The sequence below is a fragment of the Simochromis diagramma genome, unplaced genomic scaffold, assembly GCF_900408965.1.
Source record: "Simochromis diagramma unplaced genomic scaffold, fSimDia1.1 OVJJ01000361.1, whole genome shotgun sequence".
Classification (NCBI taxonomy): domain Eukaryota; kingdom Metazoa; phylum Chordata; class Actinopteri; order Cichliformes; family Cichlidae; genus Simochromis; species Simochromis diagramma.
In genome coordinates, this window is record NW_024386860.1 from 932,786 (window position 1) to 954,068 (window position 21,283).

At 37.1% G+C, this 21,283-nt stretch overlaps 1 protein-coding gene across 1 annotated transcript; it reads right to left on the reverse strand.

The window, feature by feature from the left end:
• Positions 1 to 2,367: 2,367 nt before the first annotated feature.
• Positions 2,368 to 20,036, reverse strand: LOC120732162 (complement C4-B-like). Its single transcript, XM_040029556.1, has 41 exons — positions 19,900 to 20,036; positions 19,406 to 19,595; positions 19,135 to 19,306; positions 18,957 to 19,027; positions 18,746 to 18,834; positions 18,588 to 18,670; positions 18,404 to 18,491; positions 17,737 to 17,854; positions 17,490 to 17,631; positions 17,102 to 17,214; positions 16,863 to 17,015; positions 16,612 to 16,779; positions 16,326 to 16,517; positions 15,896 to 16,039; positions 15,676 to 15,799; positions 14,385 to 14,456; positions 14,083 to 14,295; positions 13,851 to 13,962; positions 12,394 to 12,464; positions 12,165 to 12,304; positions 11,843 to 12,058; positions 11,700 to 11,751; positions 11,525 to 11,614; positions 11,235 to 11,441; positions 10,270 to 10,345; positions 9,952 to 10,129; positions 8,283 to 8,378; positions 7,603 to 7,765; positions 7,273 to 7,454; positions 6,983 to 7,141; positions 6,834 to 6,893; positions 6,670 to 6,760; positions 6,426 to 6,594; positions 6,194 to 6,278; positions 4,559 to 4,633; positions 4,382 to 4,484; positions 4,192 to 4,281; positions 3,338 to 3,436; positions 3,130 to 3,213; positions 2,918 to 3,050; positions 2,368 to 2,844 (listed from the first exon to the last, which is right to left on the reverse strand). Exons 1-41 carry the CDS (start codon positions 19,962 to 19,964, stop codon positions 2,706 to 2,708), a joined length of 5,067 nt encoding a protein of 1,688 aa, XP_039885490.1. The 5' UTR covers positions 19,965 to 20,036; the 3' UTR covers positions 2,368 to 2,705.
• Positions 20,037 to 21,283: the final 1,247 nt, after the last annotated feature.

Genomic DNA, 21,283 nt, shown 5'->3' on the forward strand with positions numbered 1-21,283 from the left:
CAAGTCTAAACAAGAGAGCACAACTCCCCCCAAAGGCCAATGTTTAATGATTTATTTTTTTTTTTTTTACAACATGTTGACATCAGCTGCTTTTATGGTAAATGGCCTGCATTTGTATCGCCCTTTTCTAGTCCCTAAGGACCCCAAAGCACTTCACACTACATTCAGTCATTCAAGCTACATTGTAGCCCTGGGGCGCACTGACAGAAGCGAGGCTGCCGGATACTGGCGCCACCGGGCCCTCTGACCACCACCAGGCAAACATGGGGTTAGTATCTTGCCCAAGGATATTTGGCACGCAGCCAGGAGGTAGCCTGGGATCGAACCACCGACCTTCTGATTAGTGGCTGACCTGCTCTGCCACCTGAGCTACAGCCACCCCATAACAGCACTCTCATGGCTGACCTTTGACCTATAACCTTAGATACTAAAACTGTGTATTTAATTATTTTCTTTATTGGAGCAGACATGGCTGAAATCTTTGGCTTCTATAAGCTGTAAAAAACCGAGATAAGATATATTCATGTAGTGTTTGAGTTTGTAATACTTTATGGTGTGATTGTAGCACCGTAGGGCATCCCTGAAAAACTTTGAAGTCTGTTCTTTTAATGCCCTTTCATATGATATATTACTCAATAACACATTATTATTACTCGATACTCAACATACTGTGTGTTTTTACAGCTGTAATTGTTAAATTGTAGCTTCTTTTGTTAGATTACAAAAATGTAATCACATAACCTAAAGGGCAAGGATACAGTCAGCACAATTAACATGTAGTGTGGGAAAGCCAGGAATGGTTACACTGCATGTATAAGTATACAAGCAAGGCTACACATGCATGTACACATTTACCTAATTAACTGGTTTCTATGAGCCATTTTACAGATACATACACACTTTCCTGTCTGTTTATAAATTCATCTCTGAGTCACAGAAGTCAAATAAACCAGTAACAAAGTAATGGGAAAGTCAGGTACATTCTTTTTCAGATGCGTATGTTGATTTGAAAACTGAAACTGAAGAAGCTGAGTGGTATTCCACCTTCTGTGGCAAAGTTTTATCCTGTTAACAGAACAAATCACACTAAACGAAGTGGAAAAACAAAAAGACAGCGCAGCATGGACTGCTAAGTGGGGGGTCCCGCTTTATCTTGCAGCACCGTCCTGAAACACCTGTGCCTTTTACGGCGCTCGACATCGTAGACCACCCTCAAACTGCTGACCCTCTCTTGGCCTTTTGAAAAAAAAAAAATGGTTGTAGACATGCCATCAACACCTATGGCAACTGCACACCTGAGAAAATACACCTGATTATATGAGCACACTTCAAATTTCCCCCAGAGCTGTTCCCAGATGTTGCTCAAGCACATTTCGTAGGCCAGAGCAGGTCAGATTGTACTTGGAATGGAAAATGTGTATTTACAGTAAATCCCTGTACACAAATCTACCAAAAATAAACACTTTATTTTTCAACTGCACCTCAATCAGTTGTTGTTGTGAGAATAACTTATTGCGTTGCGTAAATCAAGTGTTCTTTGGTTTACGTCATTATACGAAAACAAGCCAGTGCTTACTTCGACGAGAAAAAAAACACCATCTTTTTAAAATGTGTTGTTGGCAGCTCACAGCACACCAAAGCAATCTCGAGATGAAAATATGCGATGCTGAAGTCAGACTATTTATTTAACTTTTATTGGTTCAGATTTAATGAAATGTCTAATGGTGAGGCTGAAACAGTGCGCACATTGATCTGGTTGTGATTGAAGTTATGGTCAGTGCGCTGTGTTGCTTACATTGGACCTGGACTCAGAGATTAGAATAATATAAGCACATAAGCCTTTGCTTGTTCTCAGCCACTTCACCGTGCACCCCGGCACCTCTGGTTTTCTCCCCGCCCCTCTGCATTACCTGCAAGTTATATAACTGCACAGAGTACCCCATGTTGCATTTGTGTAATATGACCACATTTTAGGGACTACAGATCAAATTTAATGCTTGTGAAGAGATGATTAAACCATATCTTGTCAGTGTGCAAATCCATGAGCAGCAATGGACTCGTGCACTAAAAGCCACCCCCTCCTCCCCTTTTTTCCTCAACCTGCAGATGTTATATCGTGAGGGGGTGACTGGAATTACACTGAGTACAGAGACCCCTCTCAGAGCCTTTGCTGCAGTAAAAAGAAGAAAAAAAACATAAAAACAAATATATTCGACAGAAACCTAAATCAAACCACACTGAATCACACTTCTGGGAAAAAATATGAAAGTGCAGACATACATGTTTGGGCCCACTGTGTTTCTTTTTACCCAGTTGCTTCTGTTTCATTTTAAGTTATAAAATGAATATTATGCAAACAATGACATATTCTCTATAGCATGAAGATGTTTTTATTTTACATGAAACACAGACCGTTGTTTTGCATATGAAAGATCACATTACAAAGTGATGGAGTCACACTCAGTATGTCTACCAATGTCTTACTGTACTTACTGTATATGTTTCAAGGTTTTATCATTTTGATTTATAGGTAGCTAGATAGATGCAGAGCATACATGTATAGCTATGTACTGTGACGTGGTAGTAGAATAAGCCAAAAAGTATAAGAAAAACAACAAAAGCTCTAAGCACTCATGCTAATCGTGTATCTGATGGGAAAGTCATTTAATCAAGCTCCATTAAAATGACAGTGAAAGCAGTTTGTTTCACTGTCTGCAGCCATCTATCATGTACTCTTGTACAAAGTCATTAAAATGCCTACAAGGCTTTCTATTAGCACTTTTACTACATTCTTCTGAAGGCTTTTTTTCAACCCACGTGTTTGATTCCAGCAGATACTGCATCCTATAAAAAGAAGAAAGCAATGAAGAGAGAATCGTTCTCTGAAATCTTTCCTTAATATCCCTGATATACTTACATTCCACTTGTATCTTTTGTGGTGCCATCTTTGCCCATGATGAGATACTGTTTCCCCATGTCTAGTTTTCCTTTGCAGTGAACCCTCTTAGCAAACACTCGGACAGAGTTCTTACTCACCAACACATCGTTATCTAGTAGAAGGATTATAATTATTATATTTAAAGAAAGTCTTCAAATAAACATAATGAAAGGCAACAATAGTTCACTTACTCGATTTGAGAACCTCAATTATAAGAGTGGTGTACAACTCAAAGTTACTCTTCACAGAAATACGGGAGACCTCAACAATGTATGCTGGAATACAAAACAAATAAAGAAATAATGCAGTGATTAACACCCCCAAAAATGCTAACAAGCTAAATAGGAAACAATTAATATTTGATTCTTTTCACGTAAATGTCTTGTTTAGAATACTGACCGTAATCTACGATAGGGAAGGAGCAAGCATGTTGGACACGGGTAACCTTCCAAATTTTTTGTCTTGGATCAAATGTTTTTTGTAGGGTATGGCAGGGTCCTATAAAAAGATTTTTAAAAAGTCAAGACACTTATATTTTTTTGATTGTTTTTTTACACAAAATTGCATAAAATTAAAAACAGACATGTTTCTGTTATGGAAGTCCCAGCATGGACTCAGGATCACTTTTCTGTGAATACAGCTATTGGCTTCATCAAAGTCATATATTAGCACATCTCGAAAGGCACCCTCAATTCTGAAAGGTCTGTATGCATTGCAGAGCAACATATGCTGCTATCCAGGCAATATATATCAGGGAAGGTCTTGAATATTTCAGCAAGACAATGTAAAACCATACAAAGCATCAAGTTAAGAAACATGATATTTTAGTAACGAGCCTGGGTGCTCAACTAGTCTGCCTGTAGTCCAGACCTCTGCCCAAGTGAAAACATTTGGTGCTTGACAAAATGTAAAATATGACAAAAAAAGACCCACAGGTGTCGAGCATCTCGAATCCTGTATCAAACAAGAATTGGACAACATTCATCTCCCAAAAGTCCAGCGCTATTTCAGACATATACAGAAATTTACAGACTTTTGTTTTTTGAGATGTGTTGCTGCCTTTCAATTAAAAATGGGCTATTTTTTTTAAAACATTTTAAGCAGTTTAAACATTTAATATCTTTTCAGTTTTATTTTGAATAAAATATGACTTTATGAAATCTGAAAATCACTGCATTCAGTTTTTATTTTGATTTTAGACGGCTGTTTTAGATTTGGGGGTGTCATTGTAGTGTACTAAATTTTTTTTGTACTTTCTGCGCATTCGCACACGTCCTCTGAACACAGTTTGGATACCATCTTGCTTCTTTGTGGTGCAGAGTAGAACACAGTACACTTTCTGTCTGTAAGAAAAACACATAGTACTATTTATGAAGTCCTATTCAATAAAAGAGATCGCATATGTGTTTGTATAAAGAGAGAAAGAAAGAACGACAGTCTTACCTGGTTCATAATAATCATAGAATGTGGCTGGAGCAGGCTGTAGAAGCCCAACTGGTACCAGTTGTTTAGCTTCAAAACTAATACATTCCTCATCCTCTTTCACCTTCACAGAGTTAAAAAAGTAAATCTAACATTTGACAAGCACATTTATTTTCCATAACCTGAATTCATCCATACCTCGTTGAAGTAAATCAGAAGTCTTCCAAAATACGTCTCATAATGGTCAATGTAATGTTCAGGAGAATCTTTTAACTGTGGAAAAAAAGAATTAAACAATTTTGCATTTTAGCAGAAAAAAAGAATCTTCTGAAGTTTCAGTGTGAGTACAGGTCATTCCAGTTTCACATGTAACTTTTATTATAATATTTTTGATGTGCTCTTTGAAACCACAAAATCTTTTTTTCTTGAGTTAAATGAGATTTCTGTATGTTAAATATAGCTAACTTAAAATAACTTCACACATAGATAAAGAAAAGATCTAAAGACTAAATACATTTTTTTCATAAGTTTTTTTTTTTTTAATAGATATAACTCTTTAACAGAGAAAACTAAAGGCTTGTATTTGTTTACTGTAAATTTGCAAAACCGTCTTATTAAGGTTATCAATTGTGTTTTTAAACTTAGCACAAAAAGTAAGATCACTTGTGTTTGGTCAGTTTTTTCTTTGTTGTAACAATACTTCTTGACAAGAAATCTTATACTGCCAGAAAGCCTGTGTTTTACCCTTAAATGACGCCACATTTGTAAGCAAAATATATATGTATAGTTCTGTGTAAATAATCATTCTGTACATACGATAATTTTTAATCCTACAACTGTTTATAACTTGCATAGTTCACATTTCTGTATAACTGTATATCTCAGATTTCTGTATAGTTTTTTTTATTTCATATTTATATCCTGTTCATAGCCTGTATATACTTATAGTTATAGAATATTCATAACATACTTCATACTGTGTACATTATAACATACCATAATAGACCCATTTCTGTAATATACTTACATATCTATATTATTGCTAATATATATTGCAATATATCTATATCATGGTTAAAGCACTTCTGGATGGATGCAAACTGCATTTCATTGCCCTGTACCTGTGACACGTGCAATGACAATAAAGTTGAATTCTATTCTATTCTATTCTAAAATGCCTTTCTGGGTGAAGCAACATTTAAGCATGCAGGCTGCTCTGCCAATGCCAAAACAGCTTATACTCCTGTTGACTCTTGTTTGGTGTTGTTTATTGGATTGAGTGATTGAAGTGTGAAGCAACAAGACATGTTTGCATCTTAATTCATTTGTTTCACAAATATGGGCTCCAGCACCATGTGGAAGAACCATACACAGCTATAAAAGCCTGGCACCTCGTCCTCATGTTGGTCAGCAGCCCGGTTACACACTGCTGTGAAATGATTTCATGTTCTCACGCTGATAACACCAGCTGATAACCACCTTTTATGTAACCACTAAGTCTGATTACTAATGTTAGTTTCCTGAGTATGACGAACTTACTTGGAAGTAGTATAATACAGTTTATACAGGATCGAACCTTCCATATAGGCTTCTTGTCTTATTTTATGTTTATTTTTTACATTTTTGTAATTTCTAATTATCAGAATGACACCCCAGCACTTGTATTTATGTCACAGTGCAACTCTCACAAAGATTGCCTCAAAGAATGTTAAAATGAAGCACACTACGTGCAATTCCCCTTCAGCGTAAATAATTACTGTGGCATCGAGATTTGTACATGTCTAGAAAATCTTCTCTTACTTTGTAATGGGAGTAATGGTGAAGAATACCAACCTTATCCAGGTCCTCCGTTTTAGCCTCAAATCCACTCAATAATGTAATATCGGCAATGGCCATTCCTGTAAGATTCCTCTTCTTACTATGACCATGAAGACAAAAAACAAAAGGACATTGAGAAAGACATTGAAATGTTTTTTTGTGTTTGTTTTTTGAACTGCACAGCTCATACTCTGAATTCATATTCATGAAAAGTAAATATGAATTTACTGGATCTCATTTAACTAACCTGACACAGACAGTGTAGGTAACAGCCTCTTTTGGACTGAAGTTATTATCAATCTCTCTCCTGTATCGGGTGTGAGCACCAGACCCCTCAATGGCTGTTCGTCCCAGGTCTTCCTGGTCTTGTTTCGCATCATCGTAGTCATAGTATTCATAATTTTCTAATATCGGAGCTAGATAGACAAAGATTAATGTAAGTGTGTGCCTTTTATCAGTAGTTGTGATTTGTTAGCATTTACAAATCTCACCAGTGTACTTCACTTTCCCCTCCACTCTGACACTGATAGACACCTGGTCACAATCATCCTTGGGTTCCAATAAATGGTAAGCCTTAACAATCTATAAGGGACATTTAGAGTCAATTATAGATCTGATTGATAATATATAAAACAAAGATGTGAATCCAACATACTTTAAGCTTAATTTCTCCTTTTCCAGTCAGATGCACGGTGATGTTGTTCCCTGTAAATTTCTAGGACAACGCAAAAAAATAAAATAAAATAAAATTAGAATGAGGTTTAATATCATATAGATATGTTTGAGCGCATTGCTTTATGATACCTTCAGGCTGGTCTCTACTTTTTCCTTCTTATTTTCTAGTTGAAGTGTTACAATTTCATTCCTTCCAGCGGATGTGAAATCTGCTTTCAGTTTTGGTTCTGGACTGGGAGGCTTTTTTAACTCGTACTCTGCGAGGGCTTCCAGGGCCATGAGGGTATCCTGGGAATGGTAAGAATTCTTAATAATATAATGGTTGACATGTCTTCCCTGACAGTGAATAAATGGTGTTAAACAACAGGGGAAACAGGAGTTCCACACAAAGATGGATTCTCCAGCTCTAGCCTAATCACCTGTGTTGACTTGAAGCCTCCATAATAGTTTTCTCTGGAGTTTAACCAACAGGCTGCTCTCTCTGCCCAGTTTATATGCCCAAGCTGAACAGCAGTTAGAAGGACGTAGGCTGTCGTCTCTATTGTGATAGCATCCAGCTTTGGGCTGTCATTAACTGCCCAAAAATAGCAGTCATTCGTTCCTAATAAAAAATTAAAAAAAAACAGAATAATTATACAAAAATTAGACATTATATGATAATATAGGAAGAGACAGCAGATATAATTTGGTCATAGTAATAGATTATTGTATGTATAGTGCCCACACTCATTTTCTTGTACTGGACATGCCTTTAATAGCCGCTGCTTCCACTTTTTTCCATATATGTGAATGATCTGTTGTATTTGGCATGCACACTGAGAGGCAATAGGCTGTAATGGCGACAGCATAGGGATGCTGCAGCTCCACTGCGAGTGACTGGAGATATGATGTTGAAGAGGAAATACTTGGTCTCTGGAAGAGAATAACATGAAGGTGGTGAATCATTTTTTGCTCATATTTGTTGTGAATTATGGGCTAACTGTGGCAAATAAAAATTAACAATTCTCAATGTAGCATCAATTATTTTTTGTCCCTGAACCTGATGAATGTCCTGTTTTTATCTAAATAGCAACAGTAATGCTAATATATAGAACGTTTTTCACAGGACTCCCTGCAGGTGAAACACTAAGTACATCCTGACGCCTTTCATAGGAATTAGGAAGGTAAGTAGCAACCTAGTGCTTCTAATTAAATGCACCGGAATAACTGATCATTTGTGAGCGTGCTCACCACTACAAAAGCAGGAAATTTGGCATATGCTTTGGTTATTTTTCTCTTTTGTGTAATATTCCATCAGAGTTTATCATTTAAACGCTGTTAAACTGCAGTCTGGACTCAGATACCAGACTGACTACAATTACCCACTTGTAGTCAAAATTACTCAAAACTAGTAAAAACAGTACAGTTGGTTTTTAATATCACCACTCACCACTTTATTTTGCATATCAGGCTGGAGAAATTCAACGGACCGGTACAGTGCAAGAGTTATGAAAGCAGTCACTGATGCATCTTGGTCTTTGTCTATCTAGATTAAACACACAGATACAAAGTTGCACTCAGATCACTGTATTTTGGTTTGTTGTATTTAGATCTAAATGGGAGACAAATTAAAGGAAAAGAATGAACATTATAAAATGCAGTGCATTGGCCCATCACATGCTGCCAGAACAGCTTTAGTGTAACTTGACATTGACTCGACCAGTGTCTGGAGCTCTGATAGTAAAATAGTATGTTCTTCTTCCAAAAATATTCCCTTCTTTGTGTTTTAGTTAGATTTAAAGATGATGACTATTGCAAAGAAACCGCTGCCATCAGGATGGAAATGGGCCAACCAAGACTTTATGACTTTTCCTTTAATTTGTCATCTGTTTATACCCCTAATGTTCTAATTAGGGGTGCAACGATATACAAAATTCAGGGTTCGGTTCGATACTTTGGTGTCACGGTTTAATATTTTTTCGATACAAAAAAATGTTCATGCTTTTTTAATTTGTCATTTATTAAAATTATAAATATATATTTAAACTCAAAAGTACAGTTTTTAAATTTAATGTTGCGGAAACAACAAAGTAATAAAAAAATAAATCTATCTGATCGAGAAATCACTCATCTTTGGAAAAGAGAGTTTATTACGGAGAAATGGTTCTTTCCAAAATAAAAGCTATACTATACGCTTCTTCTGGGGCATACTCTCAGCAGCATATTAAACATATCAGGTCCCCATAAGGAGAATCATGTGCTAACGGCTGTCTAAATGACTCGGGTAAAGTTTGTAGCATGCGTGCTTGTTGTTTTTGTCTGCTTCCACTTGTCTTTGCACTAGGATGATGTCGGCGTAAATGTGCAGTCATATTCATTGTGTTCCCACTAGTGCTGTCAGCGTTAATCTGAAATGACGTTACCGCCACAACACGGCAAATCTCCGTTAACGAGCTACCGCAGATCGCCCCGTGCGTGGGGCTGGACGGTGTCAACACGTTAACGAGCCAGTAGTTCCCACCCATGTAATTGAGCATTGCGTGGCACATCCGACATAATGTTTTACTTTTGTCCATGATGTGCTTACCTTCAGGGTCATACGTCACATGAAGACTCTGTTTTGTTTTATTTATTTTCTTTTTTGTTTTATCTGAGCACATATGTGTGTATTTACATATATATTCGTATTTGTAAATGCAAGTATGTGTACTTGTGTACATATTGTTTTTTTCTGTATATGTCTGAAATAAAGATACAATAATAATAATAAAAAAAAGACCAAAATAGTTCCAAAGGCCAGATCTGAATGAGGGTGGGGGAGGTTCAATTTGCCATTTTGCAATGAGCTTAGCTTCTGTCTTGCTAGCTTGCGCTGTGCTCAGTGGATCTGCGCTCAACAGTGCAGCCTAGGCGGAGTAGTCGAACGCAGATCCACTGAGCTCTCAACACAGACAGCATCGTCAGAAGAAAAGTTGATAAAAAAAAAAAAAAAAATTGTATTGTTTGATACATATGCGTACCGAACTGAAAGCACTGTATCGAACGGTTCAATATCGATATGAGTATCGTTGCACCCCTAGTTCTAATATGCACAATACATTTATTTTGCGAGAATTTACCAGGGTTCCTTTGTGTAACACAGGATTTGGGTCACTGAATGACCCATCATGTTTCTGGACTGAGAGCAAGTAACTGACTGATCTTCTGATGTCTTCTCCTAATCTGATGTTCTTCCGTTCTTCATTAGTCTGACGCTGAGTCACAAATGAAAACATTTTTACTATAAGAGCAGTCACCCTGAGAACATGAAAAAACAAAGTGAAAAGGTTGATTCATTATTATTCATAATGGAGATTTTAAAATATAAATATAAAGTGAGATTCAAATTACTACTTTACATCCAAAACTAAAGAAGAGTTATATAAACCCATACTCACCAATTACTCGATGGCACATAACTCAATGTACCATAGGCTCCATCATGCCTTCTATAGCTTGTGATGTGTTTACTGCCTAGCAAAAAAGTACACTGTGCTTATAAAAGTGTCAGTTCATTACTATATATATATGAATACATATATGAATCACGAAGGCGAAATACAAGCATAGTGATGATTTGTGACACAAAACTGACTTTTCCCCTAATTAAAACACGGAAAGTTATTCCATAAAAAAATTTGTGAGTGCATTTCAGTGCATTTCAAGTATGATTTTTTTTTTTACAATAACTTTAACATATTTAATAAGGTTATGTATTTTTTTTTAACCTTTATTCTATTGATTTTTACCACAGTCAAAAATTTTAATCTTTTTTGTTTGCATAATTTTTTCCAACATATTTGAGCCCTCATAGCTTCTGAACTACAGGAGATAGCCACATGAAATCTTTTAAGCTAAAAACACATTCAAGCTCCATTTTTGGTTTATTATGCACCCAATCCAAAAAAAATAATCTAAAAAGTCCTGCATTTGTTCATTAGGATTTGTTCTTCAATTGCTATTGAGCAAAACTTTACCAATTTGATGATGCAGAGTACAGAAAAAAGCACTCACATCCTTAATGTTTTACTTGCTTTCTGATAAGTCACTAGAGAAAACTTTTTTTAAAAAGTACATGCTGTGTATACTTGATGGTGTTGTATTACCATGTGGGACAGGAGACTGGTTAAATTGAGCTACAGTATATTTCAAGAGCCTGTAACTCAGCTCTAACATCATTAAACTAAGGTGAACTTCATGCTAAAATATTTGTTCAAGAAATCCTTCGGAGAGGTCAAATGGTAACTTTTTTAAGATCCGAATAATTGTATGTGGACTGACCAGTGAATCTATAAATTATAAAACAATTTTAATTTGTAGCATATTTAGCACCTAATAAGGATATTTTTTCATGTCTTCCTACCTTGCTCAAGTTTATTAAGAGCATGATCTCTGCTGCCAGGTGGCAGCTCAAACCACTGATTGCTCAAGTCAAGGTACCGGAAAGCTAAAACTGTAGGTCCCAGTTTTGACATTGTCTGCTCTAAACATCCAGTTGGCAAAACAATCATTTCAGCAACCCTTTCAGTAGAAAGAAGCTTTCTTGCATATGAATCACCAAAGCCATTCCCTGTTGAATGAGAGAAATTAAATAAGAAGATGTCAGGTATTTATAAAAGTCAACAAATTTTATGTCTGTGTCTCAGTGTCTACCTTCTACTGAAACAAATATATTGGAGCTGGAGTCAGGGACTGTGTCATCTGGTAAGGATCCGTCAATAGTGATAGTCTTTGTGCTTCTTCCTATCATAACAGAGATAAGTATAAAAAGGAGAACAATAACTATGACTGACATTAAACTATCCATCAGAAATACAAACCCACTCACCATCTAAGTTATGGACACTGGTTTCTTGATCTCTCTTTTCTAATCCTTCTCTCTACAACATAAGATAGAAGACAACCAGTTTATAGTATGCCTTGTTTTTGGAACTCAGACTGCCATAAAAGTATCTTATACATTTCACTCACCTGCACATTTAAAGTTTTTTCTATTGCATCTATTCCAAAGCTATTCTCCATATCATAGAGACGTATTTTGATGGGTATTGAACCAGCGACCATGGGCACAGCAGAGAAGGAGACAAACTGAGAGGATTGGGGTGCAAGAGTAATGTTAACATAAGATGATTTCGTGGCTGAACCAGGAGAGCAAAGTCCTTCAGTTTGTTCCATGTGCACTGCCACCTGTGAACATGCAGGTGTCCAAGAAGACAAAAAAATCTTTACTTATTCCACACAAAGTAGTTACTGTTTCCAGTGACACTCAGCACTGATGTTGAGGTTAATCTACCTGCAGTTCGGAGTCATCATAGTTGTAGATAACAGGTGAAACTGACAGCTGTTCAAATTTTTTCACAAATGAGGGCAGTCTCAGAGACACAAATGACCTCTTAAAGGCTCTGATCTCAAGTGGTTTATCGACACAGAAACCTGAGTGAAACACAGAATAGAAGTAAGTTGCAGTTAATGAGATCCAGTCAAATATCTGTGATGTGTTTGTAAAGGACAGTTATGATTACCTGTGGATGGAGATAATGTGACAACCTGAATCTCCCATGTGGTAATGGAATCAGGAAGGAGCAATGAGTAGCTATAAGAGTTTTTGATGAAGAGAAATCAAATTAAATCAAATCAATCAGACAAATGACACAGTTTATACGGGGGTTCAAAGATAAGCTGCTTAAGTGAAATAATCACACATTATTCAAGCAACAACAATTAAGATGAGTACATAAACAAAGCAACTGCATGGTGTCATTATGCATCGAACAACTGTATTTGACTGGAAATGGATTTGTGTATATAAAAAAAAATAAATTCCTCACTCGCCCCTGTGGGCGGTCAATCCTTCAAGCTCGGGTCCTCTAACCAGAGGCCTGGGAGCTTGAGGGTCCTGCCCATTATCTTACCTGTTCCTAGGACTGTGCGCTTCTGGACAGAGATCTCCGATGTTGTTCCTGGGATCTTCTAGAGCCACTCATCTAGTTTGGGAGTCACCGCACCTAGTGCTCCGATTATCACTGGGACTACTGTTACCTGATGAAGGCTCTTAGACTCCTGTTGATCTTGTATAGCTCCGATAGTTGGCTAACCTCCCTCCCTACTACCTTGATCTTAGCCTCTTGCCTCCTTCTCCATGGAGGGTACTGCCCCTTGTGGCTGTAGCCAAGCATCTCACTGATCACTGCTGCCGTGGTGTAGATCAGCTTGTTAGTCTCGGTAATGGTGGCTGTAGGTATCGTCCACAGTGCTGCATTAACATAGTCTAACAGACCTTCTGAGGGTACTTCATGTAGACTTGGTAACCGGCTACGGGGGATTCAGGTTTCAAGCTTGGCCATGATCCTATCTTTCAGGTCACTTCCTCTCGCACTCAACGATCCTTCTTCTATCGCACTTGGTGCTTGGTACCCAATCTCGGGTGGGGTTGATCATATCACCTTCCTGACCTGGCGTCCTGGCTCAGCATTTGTGTTGTACCTCGTCAATCTCTAGCTTTGAGAGCCGTCCCTTCTTTCGAATGTTGGAACACTGAGCTACTAGTTGTTTCGCCGTCATTGTGGATGTTGGGTATCGAAGATTCCATAGGTCCCTCATCCTATTCATGTAGCCCCTTCCACGAGGATTACTTGTGTAGTAGCATTCCAACAACGCCCTATTTTCGTCTCTTGCCCACCGATGCCTTCTTGTTCCAGTAGCCCACTTCTCGTCAGGGTGCCCTGGTTCCTCAACACCTGACACGGACCTTGTTCATCCGGGCAACATCCAAGCCGGTATGCCTCATATTTATCTGTCTCGCTCATGTCTGCGGTAGGTTCGCTTAGCATGGGAGGTCTAGCCTTAGGACCCTTACTGGATACAGACACCCCAGGTGGGAATCGAACATGCGATCCTCTGCTCCAAAGGCATGTAGTCTACATATATATATATATATATATATATATATATATATTAAAGGTACATTAAAAATGCTTACGTTTTTTTGTTGGAGACGTCAAATTCCACAAAACCAAAGCTTGGAGGAAAATATCTTCGGATATACTGAGAGGTTTCTGAGAAGAACTCCTCTATATCAGCAACGGATGCAGCTAAAAGCCAGAAAAAGTCAAAGTCAGTCAAAGTCAGACTTTGATAATTAAGCTACAGCTATTAAATGCTACTCAAGATGATTTTTAAAGTGTCAGCATAAAGTGTCAGTTTCATCTCACTCCTGCCAAATCCTTTTTGGAGTTCTTCCTGGATCTTTTTTTGTCTTAGACGCTCCGCTTCAAGGCAGCACTTTAAAAACACTTCAGCACAAGTTGGATTTTTTTTCACTAGAAGGACCCGATCAGCTCTTTCCCGACATGTTCGTTCCATCGGGATTTGAGAAAATCCATAAACACAACAGTTTTGCAGTTCTTTCTCTGTGTAGTTCAATTCTAAAGAAAATAAAAGACACATTTAGCATGTTCTTGCAAAAAATATTTTATACCATCAGACCAAAGTTTTAATACTAGAATCTTCTTACTCAAGGCCATCATTTCGGGTTGAAGGTCCACTGAGCGTCTTTGTCGTGTTAATGAAGAATTACAACCAAAATCTAGTAGTAGGAGAGAAGCAGGAAAGCAACAGAAAAATGATTCGAATGGAATAAAAAAATGTAATACGTATTTATTAGCTGTGGTTGTAGGAAATAATTTGGAAAAGCGAAAGTGCTTCCTTCCACTGTCCAAAGATATGCAGTTAGTGGGGATAGGTTAATTGGAAACTAAATTGCCCATAGATGTGAATGCAGGTATGAATGTGAGTGTGAATGATTGTTTTCATGTGTTAGCCCTGTGATAGACTGGCGACCTGCCCGGGGAGTAGGCTGCCTCTTGCTCTAAGACAGCTGGGATAGGCTCCAGCAGCCCCCACCCCCCCATGACCCTGAAAAGGATAAGCAGAAGAGAGTGGATGTATGTATGTATGTATGGATGAGAAAGTGTTGTGTTTATGGTTGGATTGAAAACTCTGAAGCTTTATTCTCAAAGTCAGAAAATACAATTTTTTATTTAAACAGTGAAGTCTACATAAAATACAATTCCTTAAAAGACACTCATTGTATTTTAAAAAGGAAAATAACCTAAAGATATCATAATAATATGAAGTAACGACTGCTATGGCATTCAGAACACCTTGGTACTAATTAACAGAGGTTGTTAGTTTTCTTTCTAAAAACAGGGCCTTTTACTACATTAAAATAGCATAACAGAGCTCTACAACAATGTCGAGAGGAAATAAGCATGTTTCTTCACATTTTTGTGTGTTAGGGTCCTGACTTCAGTTCACGAGACGGGGATTGGTGCGAGGAAGATAATGAGGTGGATATGAAAAAGGACGGGGCAATTGTGGAGGAAGCAGATAAGTAGGAGTAGAAAGTCATTATGAAAAGGACATGATATAGATATAAAAGTACAAATGTTGAATAGTCATATAAACTTTGAAAGAGCTTTTTGTGATCTTGATAAAATATATAGGCAATAGGCAATACTACGTAAATGGCTAGTCTCTAATCGCATACATAAAATGAAACCAAGTAGAAAGGCCCTGTCCATCTCAGCTACTGTATTCAGGATGGTGGGACGACATGGTGGCTTCCACAGAGCTGTGCCCGCTCCTATGTATATTTTATTGGATTATTTCAATAATGTATTAAAAAAAGTTTCAAGGAGTCATCAACTTGGTGGAAGATATAATTACACACTAATCAATTAAATAACCTCAAAAAATTACCTAATGTTCCTTTAACTAAATGAAGAAAAACTTTTTTTTCTTACCCTTTCTCCACAGAAACTGGTCATTAGATACAGAAGCCAAGCCATTGTCTAACAGAACTGATGCTGAGTCAGGTCCACCACCATAGGAACAACCCAGATCATATGAGTTCATACTAGAGAATACCTGACAATTGAGAAGAAAAGCTTAGACTTACTACTATGATTACCTATAAATGACAAAAAATACCATAAGTATGAAAGTAGTGTGTGAGACTGTAACCTGTTTGGGTGTGAGTTTATTGTCAGCATTGAGAGCGTAGAAGGCCTTATCCACAGCCAGCAAAGCCACTGTTGCGCTGTTCCCATGTAGATCAAAGTCTATCTTTAAATGTTTGTTAGGTGCAAGGGTACCTTTGGGTTGTACCTAAATTAAGACATTTAAGATATACCAGGATTTATTTTTTTGGTTTAGTGAAGGAAAATTCAAATAATACAAATAGACTTCTCAAACCAAAATCAAATAAATATATCAATATAAATACATGTAGATGTAGATGTAGGCAATTTAAAAATCCAAATTATTTAAATATATGCAATGTTTGTACACCTCCATTAGTTAAATGTTAGTAAAAATTTGTTAAAGCGCACACATTTGAAATAGTTTTGCTTTCTCTGCTCGTGCTGCACTTTTATCTGTTCTGTTTACTTACCTTGACATTTAGCTCACATTCATCCCTGACATCTACCCACACTGAATCAGCTATGACGTGACCGTTAGTGTTGTGATAGTAGCCAATCACACGGAAAGATGGAACCATATTATGTGTTATCTGCAGTCGGTGTTTAGCTGATATACCAAGTGGGAGTGAGCCGGTGTTTACTACAATTCCCCGGCTTAAGACCTGAAACAAAGACAATTAAAACGTGTTTAATCAAGACAAAATGCTGCTCCTTTATGAGAATACACAATATTGCATTTAGTCAGATATTTCTGACCATGTAGTGTATATATCCACTGCGTGGGCTGTTGATGGTGTTGAATGTTATGGTAAGGAATTCATTCACAGAGTAGATCCTGCTGGTAAAAGTCATGTAAAGGTAGCTGTCATGTTGAGAGGAAGCACGTCGCATTATTTTTCTCTCTCGTAATCCATTTGTAGAAACCTGTTGGAGGCAGATGAATGAACAGTTAAAACTGGAATCAAATCTGTTAAACAACACCTTTGAATAAGTTTGGGGATACTAACTTCAACTGTAATATCAGCTTTATCATGAACATTAAAAGTACTGAACAGTGCCCCCTCTTGATCAGTGGTGCCTTCCCAAGGCTGTGATGTTGGTAAATTAATATTTACTGGCACACCAGCTGCTGGAGAGCCATCTGGCAGACGCACGAGCACCTATATGAAAAACAAAGAAAAGTGTTATATTAAAGATCATTACAGTAATTTGTGTAACTATTCCCATGTGTTAGTTTCAGACATACCACCACGTCCAGTGGATATCCAGGAATAAAATGAGATCGAGTTCGAGAGAGGTCTATCGTGTATTTGTGGGCGAAGATTCGCAGGTAAACTTCTGCCTCTTGTATTTCACCACCTAGGCCAAAGAATTTACACAGTATTATCAAGAAAAATAAAAGGTCGCATTAATATTTCTCCATGTCTTAATGAGTTTATCAATAGATTTATTATATTGGAACTTTTACTTATTAAATGCAATAATTAAATGTAGCTCCAGAAATTCTGTATTATGCACTGCTATATGAAACCACAATGTTTACAACAATTAAATACTCTCTAATATCTATGATTTCAAATAAAATAACCAAAAACAAACTCAGATATATTGATGAATGTAAATGTCTCCTTTACTTTGTATGTTTGTGACAAACACTCTCAAAAACAATCGATCTCCATTTTCCTGCATCTTAGAGAGGGTTGTTTTCAGCTGCCTCTGAAGTTTTGCATTTGTCTCATTTAACAAAAGAGAAACCTTTGCATTTCCATCTTTGACCTGCAAGAAACAGAGAAGTTTTCATAAAATGAAACAATAATGGCATGCAGTTTGTTACTCATTTTAAAATTAGCTGCATTGTGAATTTTGGATGGATTTCCTCACCGAACCGGTCTGCTCCAGTCCCTTGATAAAAGTCATTTCCTGACCGCCAGAGCCATCTTTTTTTACAAATCCAAACTGGCAGTGATAAGCACCTTTAACTTTTTCACCATGTGTGTACCTAAAGAAAACAACTGTTAACTGGAGCAAAGATAGTCTAAAAATGCAATAGTATATTTACACTTGAGACAGTCAATCCAAGCATTAAATGGTCTGACTCAAGCAGTGAATATTTTTTGTTGCTGAATCCAAGTTAATAAAAAGTTTTATTATTTTCACTGCATAGGAAATAATTATGGAAGAGAAAATGCCCAATCTCAAACTCCAGGTTTTCACCTGGTAAGTGATCAGAGGCTGCAAGGACCATCGTGTGTCATAATGAGTCATTATGTGACATTCATTTCATTTTTCAAATCGTGCTACAGTAGACTTGCAGATTCCCTTACGTTTTTTGCATTTTTCATTGCATGAGTGTGCTTATTTGAATACTGGCAGCCCTTGGTCAGGTAATGACTTGGTTAAACAGTTAAACTGTTCTATTTGTTAAAAGTCATCCTGCTGATAAGATGTTGACAAAATCACCTCAATGCCAAAGCCTTAGCTTTTAACATTTCTTGACATGAATTTGCAAAGAAAGACTTAGTTTAATGGAAGTAAAATTAGCACTTACATTGCTGAGATGGTGAATTGAAGGTCTTTGTTGGTCAGCAAAATATATTTCGGATCCATTACGATGTTCACATCAAAGCTTGGTAAAACTACAGTTAGTAAATAAGTTATGAGAGTCAAAAGATACTTTCTGTGAATTAAAAAAAAAGATCTCAATTGCACGAATCAGTTTATAGTAAACTTACTAAATTTCTGAACTTTGAACTCTCTGAAGGCAGCATTTGCTTCATCACCCTCATAGTATGCAGTAATCTTCCAAGTACCCGTTCTTTACGAACAACAAAGTACAGTAAGTGTCAAAATTCCTTGACATCTTCACTTTCATTGGAAATTTGTAACCTACTCAGAAACATCAGGTATGAGGAATGAGTCTTGAAGTACTCCTCCCTTTGCAATCTTCATGATTTTCATTATTCTATTTCCAGCAGCATTCTGTCATACAGTGACCAAACACAGACCAAGACAAGAAAGAGTGAATATGTTTCTGTCTTTCAAACTTGTATTACCAAAGACATTTATAAAGAAAATATATAACATTAATAATTATAACTCACAATTACTGATATGTGGACAGGTTCCTCATGAGGCCTCATAGTGTGGTCAAGAGTGAAGATTCTGTACTTCACTAAAAGAATGATAACATAAAAGGAATATAAAATGTCTTTTTCACAAAATAATCACTGTTAGGTAAAGTCTGTAGAATTATTTAATTTTCTTTTACTTTGTTTCTACCTCTGTCTGCTGGGTTATAAATTGGCTGAGCTGTCTGAATGAAGATGTAGCCCCTGTGTTTTGACACCAGAACCCTTGTTAACTTCCTGTTGGGTGTGAAGGATTGGCTCTCTGCCACGAGCATAACGTAAGAAGGAAATTGAGGCAATCCTAACAGAGAATCCATGTTTAGCTGTAAAGATGTAAATTATAAAGTTAGGGAAAGTGGGTAGTAACATCTCAGTCCTGTCTTTTATTGTTTGCTTTTTGTTTGAGTGTGAAGTTTGCATACCTTGAGCTCAGCTATTTCAATCTTGTCTTCTTTAGTGCACGTAACCGTTTTCATCTCAGACACAACAGTACTAGAGCTCTCATCCTTCAGGTAGAGATTAACAGGTTCGTTAAGATGACCCGGTCCCATCTGGACAAACACTTTCTCATTAACGCCCACGTGAAAGACTTTCGGGCCTGAGATGAAGAATCTGCACAAAAAAATGAAAGATAGTGAACACTGTATCTTTTAATAATCTGTTTTACATAATCTGATCTTTAGATAACTATGCAATCTGCAGTGCTGCATATTTGAGCGTATCTTACATTAAGTCAAGTTGATTATTAGGAAATAAATATGGGAATACTAACATGTGATTTTTTATTTTATTTGTAAGGTTATGAAATTGTTTGAAGACAAAAACTTTAGTTAATTCTATATATATTTATATATATCAGTTAAAATGAGTAGACATCAGCCATTAAAGCATTACACTTCATTCTTCCTAAATTTACCTGTTTTGTGCTGAACACTCCGCGATCCATATCAGCAGCAGTATCACAAAAATGTGGCACTTCATCGCGCCGCTTTGATTACTTTGCCTGCTTTGACACAGACTTTAGATTAACTGCTGTTTTGTAAGTCACTCACCCCTGTTTCACAATATCTGGATCTCATTAATGCCCTCCCTCTGTTTTTTTCTGCTGCAGATGAACAGATTATAAAACTTAAAACCAATTACAAAACTTTAAAAAATGCATGCATAAACACTCAAGGCATAATATGATAACAGTTTAATACTGCTAGATATAGCATGTTGCTCGATGCATGCTGTTGTTTAACACACGTGGTTTTTTTTGTCAATTATTAAAAGGTTTCAGTAGACCACCAGACCAACATTTCTGACAACAAGCTGTTTGATTTTATTAAAGTCCGTTTTACATTGCTACTTGGCTTGCAGCCTGGAAAGTGTTCCTGTTTCACAATGTGTAACCATCTCCTCATTGGTCAGTTGAAGCCAGATTTCCCTCAAGTCATGTGGTTTACAAGAAATCATGTTTGTTTTTTCTGTTTTCACCCCCCCCAGCTACCTTTGAAACTAAATGGCTTACAAATTATTTGAAGAATACAGATTAATTGTTCTCTTTTTCTTTAGCAGTCATAGAGTATTTGTCATCTCTTTGTAATAGTTAGAAAAGCTGTTTATTCCACACTTGCTGGACATGGTGTCATGGTCCTGGGTCGAGCGACCCAGTGTTTGAGTTTTATGTATCTTTTGTATTCATTTGTGCCCTAGTTTAGTTCATCTAGTTTATTTTGAGGTTGCTGTTTAGTCCTTTGTTTCTTAGTGTTTATGTTATCTCCTCCTGTACGCAGTCTCCCTGGTTCGTGCGTCTACCTGTCATGCGTCATGTCTGTGTGGTTATGTTCAGTTCAGATCACGTCTAATCTCCATGTTTCCTGTTTTACTTTGAAAGTCTGTGTCTAATGTCAGTGTATGTAGTTTCACTTTTCCTGTCCTGTCATTAGGTTCATGTGTATCAGCTGTTCCCCCTCATGTGTTTCCACTTCCCTTGACCATCCCTTATGTGTATTTAGTCTCTGTGTTTTATTCAGTCTGTGTCGCGTCCTCCATGTCCTCATGACCAGTCTTTGTCATGGTTTTCTGAGTCTTCATAGAGAAGACTCATAAGTTACTCCGGTCTACTCTCTTGTGTTCGCACCTGGGTCCACCACACGCACCACCGCATGGTCTGTCTCCTCAGATCGTGACACATGGTCCTTATGTGTGTATTAATTGGTGAATTGAATAATAAGGTAAATAAATATAGCAAGGCACTTCATGATATTCAAAATTAAACATCATTATGGTAATTAGATTGTTTTAAACTATAAATA